Source organism: Colias philodice, chromosome 22 (assembly GCF_061535455.1).
Source record: "Colias philodice isolate Cphi_HAF_F1 chromosome 22, ilColPhil1 Martin Lab GWU primary, whole genome shotgun sequence".
Lineage (NCBI taxonomy): Eukaryota > Metazoa > Arthropoda > Insecta > Lepidoptera > Pieridae > Colias > Colias philodice.
This window is the reverse complement of record NC_143107.1, coordinates 5,889,301-5,909,274: the sequence shown is the minus strand read 5'-3', so window position 1 is coordinate 5,909,274 and position 19,974 is coordinate 5,889,301. Positions and strand designations below refer to the sequence as shown.

The window sequence follows — 19,974 nt, the reverse complement described above, 5'->3', positions numbered from 1 at the left end:
ATTTTACGAGGAAAAAATATCTTAAACACTTTATTTCGTAAGAGCCTTCAAATATGAAAAGTAATATTTTTCACAAGACAAGCATAATTATACAAATTAATTTTATTTTTTCTAATTCAGTACATTATCCACATAGTAACCCCTCCCCTATGTCAAGGAATTAAAAAAGTTCAAAGATAATATGTTGACATCTGCACGCACCTGGCCAGCGTGGTGGATTATGGCTTGTACCTTCGTCGTGGCCCAGCATTGGAAAAATATAGGCCGATGATGATGGTGATGATATGAAATATTAAATAATTACTCTAAGAGAATTGTAGGACTATAAAATAATTAGTTGATTGAGGACAGCTCCCAATAGTATTAGGATTTAATATTTTTGTTACAGTGTACCTCAAAAAATTATTTTTACCTATCCAAAATATATTGGCAAATTTGTTCAGGTGCGAAGTAAATCAACACAAAATATTCAGGCGGATAATTTTATAAAAAAAGTCTTTAGCTATCGCGTCTTGAAATTGGCACAAATCTGTTTTTACTAAAATAATTTATTATTTATTCCTATATCTTGTGGCTTATGATTCTATCATATTAGGACCAACCCCCTTTTGTTTTCTAAACCTAAATTAATTTTAGCTACTTAGATTAATTTATGGGATTAATATAGTTATATTAGTTTAGGTATAAAAATATTATAGTTAAGGTAACAACAAAAAATCTATTTTACTATTCTATTCCAATTCTATTGCACCAACCTATAATATATAATATGTAAATCTATGCTAAATTTCTAAATAAATCATACCAAACCTGCAGAACCAATTTAGATGAATTCTGGGATTGTTGTGTCTTATCCTTGATTTTTTTAAAGGTACCAAAATAAATACAACAGCATAACAAATGGCACATTTTAATTAAATATTTTTTTTATACTTATCATCTAAATCTATGATTATCTAACTTCTTTTAATTTTATTATTCGTCAATCTTTTAAAACAACGTATAACCAAAACTATTACAATTATCACAGCTAACAAAATGGCTGTCAAGATGGTAAGAAGGAGCAATATAAGAGGAACTTCATAATACTCAAACGCACTCATGCCTCCAAAAGTTGGAGGACGCAAATGTTTAGCTCCATATTTTATAACATGCTCTATAGACCATACAGCTCGATCTAGTGGTTTTATTGGACTCTCCCTCATTAGATCCCGCAATTTCTTCACATTTTGTTTATAACTGAAACAAAATAAAACATTAACCTTCTAAAATATACGATAATCTTCATAAGAATAATGGATTTGGAATGAAAACATTGTCAAAAACGAAATTTGTAGGTAAAAAAGCAAAGATTCATTAAATATATAATGACACTTAGTTGGCACAATTTTTAATACTTATTGATATTTTGAAATAAAAATAACTATATAATAAGGAAAGTCCATTTATACCGGATACTGATTAAAAATTAGTTATTTATCTAGTTATCTCTGATAAAAAAGGAAAATAATTATTTAATTAAAGATAGCATCTAATCATTCATTAGCATCTAATGATTCGTGTTCTATTCAAACCAATTTATTATAAGGAAATGAAATTATAACTATAAATTACCTTGGATCTTTGATAACCATAACAACAGCTTCCTTAAACTCATCTTCAGTTAGCGACATTATATCCAATTGTTTCCCAAAATTGAATTTTACATACTTTTCTACATTATACCATTGGTCACCCAACATTGGAAAACCTATTAAGGGTACTGCAGCATTTATAGCTTCGTCTGTTGATTGTAGACCTCCTTGTGTTATAAATAGTTTTAGATTTGGGTGTCCTGAAAGAAAAGTGTCAATTTGTTAATTTTGTAAGAAGGTCTCTTAGTCCTAAGATAAATGTTTCTCTTCTTCTCTCAAAGCTTAATTTCTATGGTTTCAATCCTATTTCTTCATCTTGGTTTGATAGCTATCTTCGCCAACGTCACCAAAGAGTAATGCTGGTTAAAGGTGACGGAAACAGAGACTTTTCTTCGCTGGTGCCTGTCAATAGAGGAGTTCCCCAGGGCTCCATTCTCGGTCCTCTTTTATTTATAATATATACGGCAGATATCACCTCTTGCATACATAACTCCCAATATCATTTATATGCCGATGATTTGCAACTTTACATGCCTGTTGATAGAGATCGAATAGAAGAATGCACCAGGAAAATGAATGAGGATTTGGAACGCATATCTGACTGGTCTCGTAAAAACTCGTTGGTTCTAAATCCATCCAAGTCTAAATATCTTGTTGTTGGCTCTAAGAAGCAAGTCTCTAATTTGGTCACAGCTGGTCCTACTGTTTTTGTAAACTCCACTCCTATAGAGCGGGTTACAGTTGCTCGTAACCTGGGCATCGATTTTGACGGCCAGTTAAGGTTCGAAAATTATGTCACTAATTTAGTTAGCAATTGCTTTTATAGACTCAAAGTGCTTTACAATATTCGACCTTTCTTGAGTGTTGACCTACGAATAAGGTTGTGCGAAAGCATCGTACTTTCTAAATTAAATTACGCTCTCCCTGTTTATGGACCTTGTCTAACGGCAAAAGTGCAGCGTCTTATTCAGAGAGTGCAAAACTCCTGTGCCAGATTTTGCGTGACAATCCCACCCAGGTCTCATGTCACCCCTTTTCTTAATAGCATAAAGTTTTTAAAAATGAAAGGTTGGCAAGATTTATTATTGGCTTGCCTTTTATTTGATACGATCCATACAAAGCAGCCTGGATATCTGTACACAAAACTATTATGGCGTAAGGATACTAAAAGGGGTGAAATAAGAAGTGGAACTCAAGATTTATCCATCCCCCAACATAAAACTACCGCCTTTCGTGGGTCATTTAAATATAATGCGACGAAATGTTGGAACAACATACCACCTCCTATAAAAAAACTCAAGTGCAAATCCAACTTTCGTCGCACTTACAAATCACTACTGCTCAAATTACAATCATCATAATTTTATTTCCTCTGACTATACGTATCCAAACTTATAAATTAACACATTATACATACATACATACCTACCTATATACCTACATATAAATACTGATTTTACTTGACCAAATATATCTATTCTACTGCTTATATATTATTATTATTACACATTTATTATCTCTTTACATTCATAATTAATTATTCTATTTTTATTATACTTATATATACCTACTTGATTGGAGGCGCAAACTATTCATCTGGGTATCTGGCAGAATTATCAGCGTTGTGGAGCTTGCTCCCACAACACTATGCTGAGCCAGGGCCTAATTGCAGCCAGCGCGCAACACAGATAATACATTCGTGTACTTTTTTTTTAACTATAAGTGTAACTAATAACTGTAAGTGTTGTAAATTCCTTATAATTTTGTGTTATTTTATGTCTGTTTTCCTTTTTTTTGTATTGTGTATTATTATGTATGTTCTGTTGGTTGCAATAAATCTTTTGTATTATTATTATTATTATTGTATCTCATCCATAATACTCGGGTACCATCATAAGGAAGGTACCCGGTCCTTTGGAAGGCTTACGTGGGGACACGGATCCAACACGCAGAGGCCCTATAGAGAACTTTACTGTGTTGTGGGACACCAGCCGCAGCCTGCCCATGACTGCACTATAGAGATACAGTCCTAGGCAGTCCGCGGCCGATGTAGGACTATTTCGAGATATGGAAAACAAAATAAACTGGGCTATGGAGTGGGATGTTAAATGGGCCGGTATTTGGGAACTATTGGAAACTATGGCACCTGCCTTTCTACTAAAATAAAGTAAAAATATGTTGGCAGGTGGTGACTCGCCCTCTCACTGTATGGGCCCCCGAAATAAGTCGCTGCAAAAGTGCGACGAGGGGGCAACATATTGTGAGCAGCTAAGAGTGGAGAGGCGTCCCTGGACTTTAAACTACGATCACGCGCTCCCTGAGGGTCCAGCATCACGTGCCCACTCGCCACTTACGCTTCGCATCCACCCTTCGAGCTAAAAGCTCTCGCGACTCCACTCTGGCCGGCCGGTTAAGGCAAGCCAGAGGTGGGGGTCCTGTCCTCGTCAGGCTTCACTCCGACCGGCCGGTGAAGGCGAGCCGGAGATGAAGACAGGGGCCTCCCCCGGGAGCACTCGGTTCCCGCGGGGTCGCTACTCCCCGACACCCCGCCACAAGGTGTCCTGCGGGTTGACTGATTGCACGGGTGGAATATCTATTGTCACGTAGACAATAGATATTCCAACCGTGGGCGATGGGGTCGTCACATCCCTACGCCCTTATTATTATTATTATTATTATAAAGAAAAAGTTTATTTGGGCCATAGCATATTATATTTATAAAGAAATACTTACTTAGAAGATCAGATTGAGGGAACCATTTAGAAAATTTAATATTCTTCGTTTGTATCGGCACTTTATCATCATCCCATTTCCACAGAACATCATAGGGTAGTTGTTTTAATACATTGGCCATCGCTTGAATGCTTTCACGAGGAAGAACTGATGGTATAATGTTTGTTCCAAAACTTATGTATATGACACCATGCTTAGATGAATCTAAGAATTCCTTAATGTCCTGGAAGATAAGATATGTTACGTAAAATTTAACTAAGATTAGGTATATGATTAAAATATCAATAAAGTTTAGCCTTTAATTACCTTTGGCAATTCACTTTCTGGCCTGTAATACATACCACCTATATAAACAATATTTGGAGCAACTGGATGGTTGTCTGCCCAAATATGATGTTCATTTAACATCAACATATCCGCATTCATAAACAACTCTGCCAGACTCGGTAAATCTTCTCCGAAATTTCGTTTCATCATTTGATAATCATTTTCCTCCGTTGTCATTATTAACCTCTGTAGAAATATTGATATGAACATTTCTTTCGCCTTTTCCCACATTGTCAAATTGTATACCCTGACTCTTCCGCTGCTTGGATATAATAGTGGATGCATGGGTGCTCCGAATAAATCGTATTGCGCTGGAACTGCACCAAATGAGCTAACCATAACAAGAGGAGCTTTGAAAATATGACCCAAAGCTATAGTAGGACGTACACATGCCTCAATAAGGACAATGTCAAATTTATCGTATTCTTCCTTTATTAACCGCTGCACTTCAGGAGTTTGTATTTGTTTTTCAAATGTTTTGGTTATCAATTCAAACATCAAAACTATGTTTCGTAAGACATCATCTTTATCTCCTGTATGGCTGTTGAACATTTCTTGCCAGATTTCATAAGATATATCATGAACATCGATCTCTGTAAAATTTGTAGGTGTTTTTCCTTTCGGGAATGCCGGGTCTGGAGTGATAACTACTACTTCATGACCTCTTTTCGCTAGTTCATGTGTCAGGGGTCGAAACGCTAGCTGGTGACTTATAGATGGCATCGGGAACACAGCCAGAATCCTTGCTGCGTTCACGAACGAACCACACAGAACACATATTGTAAATATTATGTTTATCGTCCGCCACATTATTTGAAAATACAGAAACTAATAGTACATTTTAATTTATGGCACTCTATCAATGCGTTCAATCAATGCTTTATCACTAATTTTATCAGTTTTACAAGCCGATATGTGAATACTAATAATTGGATTTTTATAAAGTTCTCATATCTGGGTTAAAATTTACTTCGTTTGATAATGGATTGAATCATGCAATTATATGTAAATCATATGCGATAATTGTTGCACGGGTTTTTAACATGACGTGTTATCTAATAATGTTTTCATGGAAAATAATCTACAAAACATTATAACAGCAAAACGATGAAGTTCATGCAAAGATATATCGATTGCAGCAACTCAGTTTGCTATAATAAATATTATATCGTATGCCTAAAGCACAAAACTCAGTTACTTAGATGTTGTTCACTCAGCAGAGTAAACCAGATATCGCTGTAACTGATTATCGACTAATCTTGAACAACAAATCTTCTTTATAAGAAAAATGAAAAGCCAAATAATAAAGCATAAAACTCGAGAACGGCTCAACCAATTTATTATTTTTACCAGCTATTTTTCAACGTTTTTGCTAAGACACAAGGAAGGTTCTTATGGAGAGAAACCACAAAAAGGTCCAATAGGACAGAATAACGTCTACCTGGGCAGCTAGTAGGTAACTACGTTAAAATTTTAAAGCATGAAGGCCGAGTCGAGAATTAAAAATGTAAAGCTATTTCGTCTTAGAATTATTAGTTCGTGAGCATGCGATCAAACTTCTCTTCTCTATTCAGCTGGCAATAAAGTTTTGGTACAAATACCACGTAATATACCATTAATAAAATAAAATATATTTATCTCTCATCATAAATATGTATTCATTTCTCATATCTTACGCACAATAATTTATAGCGAAAACTTGTGCTGACATTCAATATAATTCTGTCACATTTTTTGTATGTTGTTTTTTGAGATTTCTTGCTGCCAAGATAATGCATATCTTCTTCTTATATATAAAAATGAATCGCAAAATGTGTTGGTAAGCGCATAACTCGAGAACGGCTGAACCGATTTCGATAATTCTTTTTTTATTATATTCCTTGAAGTACGAGGATGGTTCTTATGTAGAGAAAACGTAAATATTATGTACCACGGGCGAAGCCGGGGCGGACCGCTAGTTATTTATGAAATAATAAATAATTGGGTGTAGATGGGTATCTTTAAAACTAATGATGATAGGTACTTAAACTCTAATGAAAATAAAACGAAATTTGTTACATTTTAACAAAGGGGAAAATTGTTTATCTTTAATTAAATTTAATCAATAAATAAGGCATGATAATATACCTAAATAAAATTTCTACGGATTGTGCAGTAATCATGACACGATAAAATTATTAACATGCGCAATGGTTATTATTACTTTCTTAGGGGGTAATCTTGAATATTATTAAATACTAGCTGTGCCCCGCGGCTTCACCTGCAGTGCTCCGCTCCTGTTGGTCTTAGCGTGATGATAAATATAGCCTATAGCCATATCCTATAATTGGACTATCTATAGTCCAATTTGTGTTAGAATATTATGTGTTAGAACACAGATTTTTTTTCAAATCGGATCAGAAGTTTATGAGATTATTAATATAATAGGTGTTAGTATAGATTTTTTTATGCATTTTTTACCACAATTTTTCCTTACTTGTCCTTAGTAATTGCAAAAGTGTGTTTGATCCTTTTTTTGTCGTCTCTACGTCGCAAAGCAGCGATTTCTTGATATTTATGGTTGTATTATGTACCTACCGAGATAGTGAGAGCTAGAGAATGACATATTGGCTACTTCTTAGCGCGGTGGAACATCTGAATTATAAATACATATTTGACTGTGCAGGTGAAGCCGCGGGCGGAAAGCCAGCTATAGATAGATATATAACTAAACATGAGGGTTGCTTTAAGTTCTAAGATTTTACATGAAATGTTAACTTTGAAAAGGGTTTCTCTCATCGATACCATTTCAAAGAAACATGCAGTACATGAAATATGGGTAATTGCTTCACTCAGCTAATTAATACCATTTAAATAGAAACACACCTTGCAGAAAAGCAACGTTTTCCAAGTAATAAACTGTACTTTTTGTCAACATATTACATAGCTGCGCCCCGCGGCTCCGCTAGCGTAGCTCCGCTTCTGTTGGTATTGGCGTGATGAATGATGTGATGAATTTCAGATTAATAATATCAGTATAAAATAAAGGTTATAATAAAATGTACTTCTAATAGATATAATTAGGTTTAGTTGTAGAAAATAATATATGATTTTGGTTGTAGAAGAGACTAAGCTTTTATTTATAAGAAGTTTTATTTCCTTGATTACATATTATAATATCATCATATTATATTGTGTATAATATAATATTTGTTTTTTTCTTTTTTATACTGCTAGAATTGAGAACTTGCTGGCGTTAATTTAATTGATTTCTTTGTTTATTGAAACTGGTAAGTACATGCCTTTAATTATTATCTTATCTTCTTATATATAAAAATGAATCGCAAAATGTGTTGGTAAGCGCATAGCTCGAGAACGGCTGAACCGATTTCGATAATTCTTTTTTTATTATATTCCTTGAAGTACCAGGATGGTTTTTATGTAGAGAAAACGTAAATATGTACCACAGGCGAAGCCGGGGTGGACCGCTAGTTCTGAATATTTTCAAGTTAAGGGGGCGCATAAAGCAAAATAACCAATCTTCTATTAGATGATACGTGTAATATGCAAGACCATATCTAAAAAATAAAATATATATCAAACTAGATGATATGTTCAACGATTCTGTTGAATCAAAAACATAAAATATTAAAATTTACTCGATAAAAAAAAATCACCAAGTTAGCTCTAATTTTCACACTTTTACGTTTTCTACTTGACATGGTAATACTTATCATGATTTTTTTTTTCATAAACAATTATATTAAAACATTTGCAAGATATTTGTCAGAGCATTTTGTGTAATTACTTTTAGTTTTGGTTTTATCTGCGATAAACCACTTTTGGCGCTCTTTTTTTCTCGAGATAAACGTTTGATTTTGTCACGATAAAAGTGGTTTATCGCAGATAAAACCAAAACTAAAAGTAATTACACAAAATGCTCTGACAAATATCTTGCAAATGTTTTAATATAATTGTTTATGAAAAAAAAATCATAATAAGTATTACCATGTCAAGTAGAAAACGTAAAAGTGTGAAAATTAGAGCTAACTTGGTGATTTTTTTTTATCGAGTAAATTTTAATATTTTATGTTTTTGATTAAACAGAATCGTTGAACATATCATCTAGTTTGATATATATTTTATTTTTTAGATATGGTCTTGCATATTACACGTATCATCTAATACCTAGAAGATTGGTTATTTTGCTTTATGCGCCCCCTTAAAAGTGACGTTTAAAATAAAGATGGATTTACTAAATAATCACAACATCAAACCGATATATTAATAGGAACATTTACGTAAACAAGTGGATCAAAGGCTGTAATATTGCTAATATTTTACGGCAGGAATTCTAAATGCGCTGTTTTTTTAGTTTTTATTCACAGCTGTTGCTCGTGAAAAGCAACAGGCGTTCTAAATTGAACATTCATTCACAATTTTAATTTATATTTTAGTAGCTGATAATAGAGAGAGAGAGTTCATAATTAATAAATTTAAAATGATTATCACTGTGTCTTTCTTTTGTAGATAATAATCTGTACTACTTATTTATATTATAAAGTGGTTGTTTCTTTGGATAAATGCTAATCTCAGTGACTTCTAGTTCAAATTCAAACAAATAAAAAAAGTGGAGGGTCAATGAAAAATATTCCTTTTGATAGCAAGCGAATCGTCTAGTATTAAATAATATTTATTCTTATCTATACCGGATTATTCAGATAAATGTCTTAAAATTAGGTCAGAGTATTTCCATGGCCAATATTATAATTGAAAGCATCATAATATAATTTGGAAAATCCAAAAGTGCACGCCTCATAATTTTTTTTTAATAATTATTTTTGTTTATTTAATAACAATTAAACCACATCGAATCAGACTCTGAAAAATGAAAGGGTTCTATTCCTGAGCATACTCAAGCGTAAGAGAAAAAAAAAGACTCGATTAGTAAAGTATTTCGGTCGCTATCGTGTTAACAAGAAAAAGGATCCGCACATACAGACACACGGACGTCCAAGACAGAACTTTTTTAAACTGTTTTTTAACTAGTTTAAATAACAAAAATGACATCAAAAATATCATGAACGTTAAAAATAGTGTTTTTTCTTAATATGTGTGTGTATGTATTATCTTACAAGTGCAATGTATGATACATAAAGACATTTTAAGTTTGAAAAATCAGATGTTTTGCGCGAAGTGACAGTAGTACCCACCTCAACGCTTCGCTTATGAGGCGTGCAATTATGAATGACCATTTACAGCATTTTATGAGTAAGTATTTAAGTGTAAATCTAGTTTCTACAATGACCTACTTATTTATATTGACCTAGGGAATGATAGTGTATAATAATATAATATGCATGTTAAACAATTATACAGTATGAGATTTATAATTGCTAAGCGCAAATCTCGAGAACAGCTGAACCGATTTCATTAATTATTTTTTAATAATAATCCTTGAAGTACGAGGATGGTTCTTATGCAGAGAAAATGTAAACATGTGCCACGGGTGAAGCAGGGGCGGACTTGAATATTTATTACTTATAATATTATCATACTTACGTGTTTTTAAAAATAAAATAAATAAAACTAACATTTGTGATAATGTTTTATTCCAACAATCTTATCTTAATACTAATAAAAAGGCGAAAGTTTGTATGGAAGTATGGATGTTTGTTACTCTTTCACGTAAAAACTACTGAACCGATTACAATGAAATTTAGCACACATATAGAGGGTAACTTGGATTAACACATAGGATAGGTTTTATCCCGGAAATCCCACGGGAACGGGAACTATGCGAGTTTTTCTTTGAAAACGCGGGCGAAGCCGCGGGCGAAGCCGCGGGCGGAAATCTAGTAATATAATAAAACATTTATACAATTTGACAATATTTTGAACATCATAAAGTTCTTTACCGATAAACTAAAAAAAACATGTATTATTTGTATGTCTGATATAATATTATTTGTATTCTCGTTCTTTTTTTATAAACTGTGCTTATTATCTAACATAGAATACACAACAATATTATGACAATTTTTGTTATTTTGAGACATATTTCTGTAACATATAGGTAACTAGCTTTCCGCCCGCGGGTTCGCCCGCGTTTTCAAAGAAAAACCCGTTCCCGTAGGATTTCCGGGATAAAACCTATCCTATGTCCTTTCTCGGGTATCAAAATATCTCTATACCAAATTTCATGCAAATTGGTTCAGTAGTTAAGGCGTGATTGAGTAACAGACAGACAGACAGAGTTACTTTCGCATTTATAATATTAGTATGGATACTACATAAGTACACACTAAATTACAATATTTGTTAAGTATATTTTCTCTGTATATTTAAAATAATGGTCTCAAATAGTTTGTTCAAAAAATTCTACTCTATTGTGAATATCCCTTTAATTTAAAGTAATTATTTATTCGCTAGCAAAGCCATTATAGGCAAATAAACACAATACGCATTTCAACTTTCACAGTAAATGTAATTTTACAATCGTTATTAATAAATAAACAATAAATCTTCAGCTCTTCTTTAATTTACTCTTTGATAATACTGATCTCCACAAATACTTCAATACAAGATAAGGAATTATAACCATTAATGCTATTATAAATAAGAATGTAAATACAATGTATAGTTCGTAATATTCAAACCAAGTGAGGCCAGCAGATGCTGATTGGAGATGTATCCCGCCGAATTTCAAAACGTGTTCCGTCCACCATACTGCTAATTCCAGGGTGTTTATGGGCATCTCTCGCATTTGGCCGCGTAGCTTTAACATGTTGTTTTTATATCTGAAAGAATTACTGTTAGGAAATGGATAATTTAAGGTTCTTCATAGTAATATCATAATCCTACTGCTTAATTTTTTTTTTTTTTTTATGTCAGAGCAAGCAAAGGAGCAGATGGGCCACCTGATGTTAAGTGGTCACCACCGCCCATAAACACTTGTAACACTAGGAGTGTTACAGGTGCTTTGCCGGCCTTAATAATAAATAAAGCCTAATATTATAAATGCAAAAGTTTGTACGTTTGTTACCACTTCACGCAAAAACTGCTGAACCGATTTTCATGAAATTTGGAACACACATAAAAGGAAACTTGGATTAACACATAGTTATATCCCAAAAATCTCGCGCTATTACGCGGGCAAAGCTGCGGGCGAAAAGCTAGTAATGTATGAGCTATGAGTTTGTCCGTAGAGTAAACGTAGTAATATTATAAAGGTTATGATTTTGTTTCATTATTTGATTGTTTTTTGAACAAGTCAATATAGCGCATATCAACACTGATAAGTTATCTCACTAGGTCTTATCTATACATATAATAAAATCGTAGGAAAGTCAAAACTGTACATTGAATATTTTTTTAAAAGAATACATAATCCATGATCTATAATCGATATAGAAGCCAAAAACATAGTTTTTAGAATTTTTGTCTGTTTGTCTGTTTGTCGGTTTGTCTGTTTGTCTGTTTGTCTGTATGTTTGTCCAGGCTAATCTCAGAAAGTACTGCACGGATTTACTTAAAATTTTGCATGAATATTACTAACAGGTCGGGTCAGGCTGTTATATACATATTATCATGCTATCACCTTCGGGGGAGGAGCTGTGAACCTTTATTTTTCTTACGTATTCCGTGTACTACGACAGCGTACAATATAAAGACTCATGTTTAAATGTTGTTTTTGAGAGTTGTTATTGTCTACCTTTACACTATAAAAACTACATCATTTAAGTAATTTTGGCAGAGAAACAGTACAATGAATCTTAGTAGTATAAAGACAAATTTAAAACAGCGCCATCTATGAGATTTCATTAAAATTAAATCAATTTACATAATATTAACGCTCCTTGGAAATTCATAATTTAAATATTATGATGTTGGTGAGTTTGTTTTTTTTTTAAAGTTAAATAAATAATTCATATCTTCCCAGAGTCAGGTGCGCTTATATTTCATGTGAATATACTAAATTTTTATAAGTGAGGGTAGATGTTTATTATTTGATGTTAGTTACAGTTATATAGGTAATAGACGTAGTATTTGTATTCTCTTTGGGTAATAGTAGATAACAGTGATTGTGTTCATTGGTTACATTTTTAAAAATCTTCGGCTTTTTTTTAATTTTCGCCTTCTTGCGTTCCCACAAAAGGTAAGTTGTAGCTTTTATATTTATTGTTTATTATAATTATATAGTTAGACTCATGTTTTTAATTAGTTAAAGTTATGACAAAATAAGAAAATGATGAAATTTTATTTTTATCATGTATAACTTTTACAAGACTATATTATACGCCCAAAGAAGGTCACTTTAGTTCTTGATAAAACTTTATTTGTTAGTAGCTTTTTATTAAAATTAGGTACATTTATCTTTTGATTTTTTTTTATTTACAGATTCAATGTTCATAAAAATTGACGATTTGCGTGAGGATGTAGTGGAAATTAGTAACCTTGCGCGTGGTCAATCAATATTCAATACATATTATAATAAAATTCTAGAAAAGTGATGTCTGTACAATGAAAATATATTATAAAAAAAATAGCAGGGGTTATTATTAAATCGATCTCAAACCCAAAACTGTAGTTATAATTTTTTTTTTGTCTGTTTGTCTGTATGTTTGTGCACGCTAATCTCAGAAACGGCTTATCCGATTTAGATGCGGTTTTCACTAATATATTGTGGTAATCTTCATTTAACATTAAGTGTTTATTTCATGTTAATGGGTTTGTAAATAAAAAAGTTATGACCATTTAAGTATTCACGTCGAACATTTGCAAAGGCATTCTATTGTACACTATACAGTGTACGATAAAACGTAAGTTATCTGTTATACGCTACAGTAATTATTCCTTATAAATGTCCAGGTGATCATATCGAAAGTCCCCAAGGGTGGGGGGGTAAGCTGAGGTAGTAGGGGGGGAAGGGGTCAAATTAGAATTATGCTTACTTCTAGGTAAATTTTATACATAAAATGTCCTTTAAATTATGTCGTATTATATTTTTTAACCCCTTTTAACCATTTTTAACCATCAAAAAGATGGGTGATAAGTGTTTGACCGCTATGTTTGTCTGTTTCTGCCACCGTAGCTCGCTAACAGGTAATACGAATTAGATGCGTGTTAGGCAGCATATTTTCCGACGCTGGTTCTTAGATAAAGTGTATCAAAATCGGTTCATCCATTTATTATACCTAGGTATATAGAGGTAAAAGTGGGAATGTGGGAAAAAATATTAGTTATATTTTTATCCAATTCGGTTTATCCATTTATTAGATTACAGCGGTGAAAGTGGGAATGAACAATAATCGAATGTGGTCAAATAATATACTCAAGCGGCATATCAAAATATAAAAGAGCAACGTGTTTTATCGAAATCGGTTCATCCGTTTATTACATTTAGGGGTGACAGTGGTTAGATAAATAAACCAAATGGAGCATCAAACGACAGGATATGACGTGTACATATAGGTATAATTAGATAATATGGTTTACATCAAAATCGGTTCTGCCATTTACTAGGTGTGGAAAGAGAAGGGTTGAAAGTCTGTGAAAGAAGAGGGGGATATGGGAGCGAGAGGATAGCCACACCCTGGAAATTTTGAACTCTACTCAAAGCCACATAGGCCTGGCTCTTGGCAATTTTTTTTCCTAAAGATACCACTTCTTTTGCCACTGTGATCCATTACAATTTGTGCACGGTTACGGCCCAACTTAAAAGATGTCAAGGAGCAACAAACTTATAGATATCAATATGATGTAGGAATGTAATATGGAGGTAGAGGTAGGTCTCGCTCACTTGAAAATATCACATGAAAATAAGAAACCGAAGTTAAAAATTTAAAAATTAAAAAGAAAAACCCAACGCAACGAAGGAAAAGGAATAAATAATAATTTTACAAACTTCCCGACGATCTTTAAAATTAAGTACCATTATAAAAAAAATATAATTGTATATGATATGATAATGATGGTATGGCAGCTCCGACGACTTTGTTTTTTTATTTTTATAAATATTTAAAATGGTATTTATTTTTAAAGATCTTCGGGAAGTTTGTAAAATTAGTGAAACTTTTATTACATCGTCTCAAACTTTTTGGTCTGTGTAGCGCATGTCGCGTGACGGTCGGCTGCCGAGTAGGTATAAAGCAGTGTTCGGAGTCATTATCGTACAAATACGATAATTTTGTGCCTAAGTTTCACTTTTACCGTGGTTTCATAAAACCACACAACATTTTTTCCTTTTTCTATGCACTTTTCTTCGTTGCGTTGAGTTTTTTTTTTATTTAATTTTTATTGCACGGTCTAAACGGTTTAGTTACTACGGCGTGAGACAGGAAAGATCTGAGCGCTGAGACAAACGTCAAAACGCAAAGGAATAGAATCTGCTATCGATACTAATTATTGTCTTACGCGTATGATGTTTTGATAAGGATTTGTTCACCTTACCAACGACGACGACGACCACGAACAAAATTTTCATCCAGTCGTAATTTAACAAAATTGTGCAAAACACAATTAAAAATAAATTATTAAAATTTCCTGTCGTTCTGGTGATTGGAATTTTTATTTTTGAGATCAACGAATGAAAAAATAGATTTTTCGTAGAAACGGTTATATATATTGTCAAAAACATCCATACAATGAAGGAATTTATTTTTATTTTTTAGCTCAGTTTAGTAATAAATTTTACTAACAGTTCGTTTAATTATTTATGGTAGTACGTGTTTATTCAATAAAAGTTAAGTAGTAACTACCTACTATGCAGTCACTATTCCACGCGGACGAAGTCGCGGGCACAGCTAGTTATTAATAAAGTTTGAGTGTTCGAAAAAGGTAATATTATATTAGTTTGAAAAAAAAATCAAACACAAACACAAAGTGCTAATAAAAGTATTTTTATAAGGTAAATATTGAAACAGTCGATTCAAAATGTAGAGACTCTTCAAAGTAATTATAATACAAATTGATAAAATTTTTATTCATTGGCCTAACTCCATTTTTGATTGACTTATGGCTTAAGCATTCTATGAACTTTTATCTTAAATAATATATTTTATTATAATATTATTTATTTAAGTCAATTTGAATTCGATACGATTAACTTAAAATTTGCAATATTTTTTGATTTATTCATAACACTATAAGCAATCAAAAACCTTTTAATTACGTACTAATTATTAAAAAGATAAATAAATAAAAATATTCAATATATTATTTTCCCGACGTTTCGAACACTTTACAGCGAGCGTGGTCACTCAAATTATACATATAATGAATAAATCGCGTTTAAAATCCGTTAAAATATCTTTAATTTCTAAATGTATAATACTCTCGTAAAATCAAACACTAGAAAATACCAAAAAAAATATATTAAACTTACTTATCATCACCAGTCACAGCATTCAACGCGTTTTGGAACTGTTTTTCAGTCACTGTGCTGATATCCAATTGCTGACCAACGTTCAGTTTCACGTATTTCTCAGCATTATAAAATTGGTCACCAAAAACTGGGAATGCGATCAGCGGTACTGCTGCATCTATGGCTTCGTCTGTTGACTGTAGACCAGCTTGTGTGATGAAGACCTTTATGTTTGGATGCTCTGCAATAATAGTCTGGTTTATATTTATTCCTTATTAAGAAGTTCTTGATGCTCTATGAATACGTTGAATATTACTTATATTACCTACTAGCTTTCCGCCCGCGACTTCGCCGGCGTTTTTAAAGAAAAACCCGCATAGTTCCCGTTCCCGTGGGATTTCCGGGATAAAACCTATCCTATGTATTAATCTAATTTACCCTCTATATGTGTGCTAAATTTCATTATAATCGTTTCAGTAGTATTTGCGTGAAAGAGTAACAAACATTCACATACTCATCCATCCTCACAAACTTTCGCATTAATAAATAATAATGTTAGTAGGATAGGAAGTAGGATAGGATAGGATAGGATAGGATATCAGTTATAAAAATAACTTTCCGCCCGCTTTTTACCCGCATTACTCCGCTCCTGTTGGTCTTAGCCTGAAGATATAAGCCTATAGCCTTTCTCGATAAATGAGCTATATAAGACTGAAAGAATTTTTCAAATCGGACCAGTAGTTCCTGAGATTAGCGCGTTCAATCAAACTCTTCAGCTTTATAGTATTAGTATAGATTACTTACTCAAAAGATCCGATTGCGGTAACCAAGTGAAAAATTTAATATTATCGTATCCCGTGGGAAATTCCTTACTGTCCCATTTAAATAGAACGTCGTATGGCATTTTAGATAATACATTTAGCATCATATTCATTTTGTTTGCGGGCATAAGAGAAGGTTTTACATTGGACCCGAGGCTGAAGTAAATAACGCCCCTTTTTGCAGCATCTAGATAATCTTTTAGTTCCTGAAAAAAATAAAGAAATTATTATTTTTTTGTTTGTGTATTTTAATACGAGCGCTTGTTCGGTTCAAAAACACTAGAAATAAAAATAAACATTAACTTAAAAAACACACATAAACTCATATAATTGTTGTATTATCACCGACCCTTCATAATATATTATTATTAAGCACTTTTTATCACTGCAATATAAGCGTAATGCACATACTATGATTTCTGAATATGTAGAGTAACTACTTAATTTATCAAGACAAGTAAAATAATCACCTTACGATATGAAAATTACATTAATATTTTAAATTACAAAATAATAGTAAGTACTTACCTACCTAGATATTTAAAAAATGTTAATAATATGAAAAATTAACATCTTCGTAGAACATTCATTTTCATAACTGAATAATATTGTTTTCCCAGAAGTTTCTATACTTCATCTAGTAGTCATTTTAAAAATATAATATGTATTAAAAATAGTATTACAAATCTAGTCACGAAGTTAGGAATTTAAATTACAATATCATTAAGTAATCGTTTTATATTATCATAAATTATATTTTAATGTTCTTCCTTGTTTGTATCTCGTCACGGTGCAAAAACTATGTCTATAAATAGAGTTATGTTGTATCGATTTTTTGTATAGAGACGTCAAACGTAAAACCAAACAAGCCGATAACAAAAGTCCCGGATATAACCTTGTAAATATATTGTGAATATATCTTATATATAAAAATGAATCGCAAAATGTGTTGGTAAGCGCATAACTCGAGAACGGCTGAACCGATTTCGATAATTCTTTTTTTATTATATTCCTTGAAGTACGAGGATGGTTCTTATGTAGAGAAAACGTAAATATGTACCACGGGCGAAGCCGGGGCGGACCGCTAGTTGTGAATAAATCTGTCTAGACTCAGCTTTGAGCCATCGAACGCCTCATTATAAATACAAGGGAATGTTTATATTAACATTTTTGTACAAAATTCGCATTGCAAATTCATTAGACACAAACTTTTAAGATAATCGCTCTGTTAAAAACATCGTGACTGTCGCACCATAAAACGAACACTTAACATCATCTGTAGAAATACTATATACAAAATAATATTTTCTACCAAAACAAAGAAAAAATAGTACCTTTGGTAATGGTTTTTCCTTAGGTGTATGCATCCCACCTATATACTTTATATTTGGTGGAACTGGTCTATTTTCCGCCCAAAGAGGATGTTCATTCAAAAACAGCAAATGCACATTATTCCTATACAATTCTCTAAAACTCGGCACATCATTTCCAAAATTTCGCTTCATTATCTCATAGTCTAACTGTTCCAAATTATACGAATGCCATTCGTATCGCAAATAATTAAGGATCTGGAGAATCTTCTCGAAAAACGATAAATTGTATAATCTTGCCTGTACAGAGTACGGGAATAGCAGTGGATGTGTCGGAGCTCCAAGCAGATTATATTGCGTTGGCAGACCACCAAACGTGCTCAACAAAATAGCAGGTGCTTTTAAATAATGGGATAGTCCGAGCAGGGGTCGAATGTACGCCTCACCGATCACCAAATCATAGTTTCCAGAATCTAATACTTCTTTCACCTCTGGCAGTTGCACTTGCTTCTCAAAAACAATTGACATACGGTGGAAAATCCTACTAAATAGGGTTAGATAGTTATCCTTATCACCATCTATACTCTGCAAAATGTCAACTATGCTGTTATATGACATATCGTGGATATCTACTTCGGTGAGGTTCTTTGGTGTTTCTCCCTTGGGATAGACAGGATCTGTAGTTATAACAACACACTCGTGACCCCTTTTGTGTAGTTCTTTTATTAACGGTCGGAACACCACTTGATGGCTTATAGAAGGAGTTGGAACCATCACTAATATTCTTGCACTGTCCACTTCGAAACCAAATAGCAATATTATTAAAAAGAAAAACAATCTCATTTTGAGAGCTCACTAAACGCGTCTACACACTAAGCTCTATCCTTATGTAATACATACATTTAACTGCCTGTCATCTTTGCTAGCGACTGTATTTAAATATATTTTTTACAAATTACAATCCGCTTATTATGGCAGTGATTGCTATCAAGAGTCGTCATGTAACTTTCCATAAAAGTGTCTTAATTGTTCATAAAAACTTTAATTATTATTAGAAACAATAATGTGTTAAATAAGTTTATACTTTATCTAAGTTTAAATTAAATTCAACCTTCATAATATTGATATGATAATTGCAATAAATTACGTCAACTGCTATCAACCAGTTTCTATAGTTTTTTCTTGCATTTTTTTGTGTCGTGAATATTAATACTTATATACCTAATTATAATTGTAAACAAATGTAAGAAATGTTAAGCATATGAATTACTGCGGATCTCCTTTTATTAAAATAGTATTTATTTTAAGAAAAGTATTTAAATATCCAAAATTAGAAAAATTGCAACAAGACTAAATCTACCTATATATTTTGTTTGCAGACCGCGGTTTATCCGGTTTATCCGAAACACTGTTACCTATATATTAATACGTATTTTATTTAATATCTTCCTATATTGATATATATACAGTAGTATATTGTGGTAGTATCAAATCTATACTAATATTATAAAGTTGAAGTGTTTGCTTGTTTGTTTGAACGCGCTAATCTCAAGAACTAGTGATCCGATTTGAAAAATTTCGTTGTTGGCACGGACATGTATCAAGATAGACTAAGCGAGTGTATGTACTTCCCGTGTCCAAACTAAGATTATGAAACTTACTTGACGCTGGCCTACACTCAGTCCGCGCTTGCAGTTCGCCAAGGAAAGACGTGAAGCTGAATAAAGTAAAATGCCGAATTACGCCGTTATAAACTGTAGAAACTCCACAGCTGTGAGTGGCCGAGTTAGCAGAGATGTTTCCTT

General features: G+C 32.7%; 2 protein-coding genes across 3 annotated transcripts; both read right to left on the bottom strand.

Annotated features, from left to right (window-relative positions):
• Positions 1-894: 894 nt before the first annotated feature.
• LOC149478475 (UDP-glycosyltransferase UGT5-like) lies at positions 895-5,503 on the bottom strand. 2 transcript variants are annotated; one of them, XM_089709394.1, is made up of 4 exons: positions 4,674-5,503; positions 4,368-4,590; positions 1,615-1,834; positions 895-1,239 (listed from the first exon to the last, which is right to left on the bottom strand). In XM_089709394.1, exons 1-4 carry the CDS (start codon positions 5,415-5,417, stop codon positions 957-959), a joined length of 1,470 nt encoding a protein of 489 aa, XP_089565520.1. In that variant the 5' UTR covers positions 5,418-5,503; the 3' UTR covers positions 895-956. The 2 variants fall into 2 exon arrangements, with proteins under 2 accessions (XP_089565520.1, XP_089565521.1); XM_089709395.1 differs by lacking the exon at positions 895-1,239 and having other exon boundaries at positions 1,611-1,834.
• Positions 5,504-11,192: 5,689 nt separating this feature from the next.
• Positions 11,193-19,076, bottom strand: LOC149478474 (UDP-glucosyltransferase 2-like). Its single transcript, XM_089709209.1, has 4 exons — positions 18,194-19,076; positions 16,843-17,065; positions 16,060-16,279; positions 11,193-11,473 (listed from the first exon to the last, which is right to left on the bottom strand). Exons 1-4 carry the CDS (start codon positions 19,010-19,012, stop codon positions 11,200-11,202), a joined length of 1,536 nt encoding a protein of 511 aa, XP_089565335.1. The 5' UTR covers positions 19,013-19,076; the 3' UTR covers positions 11,193-11,199.
• Between the last annotated feature and the right edge of the window lie 898 nt (positions 19,077-19,974).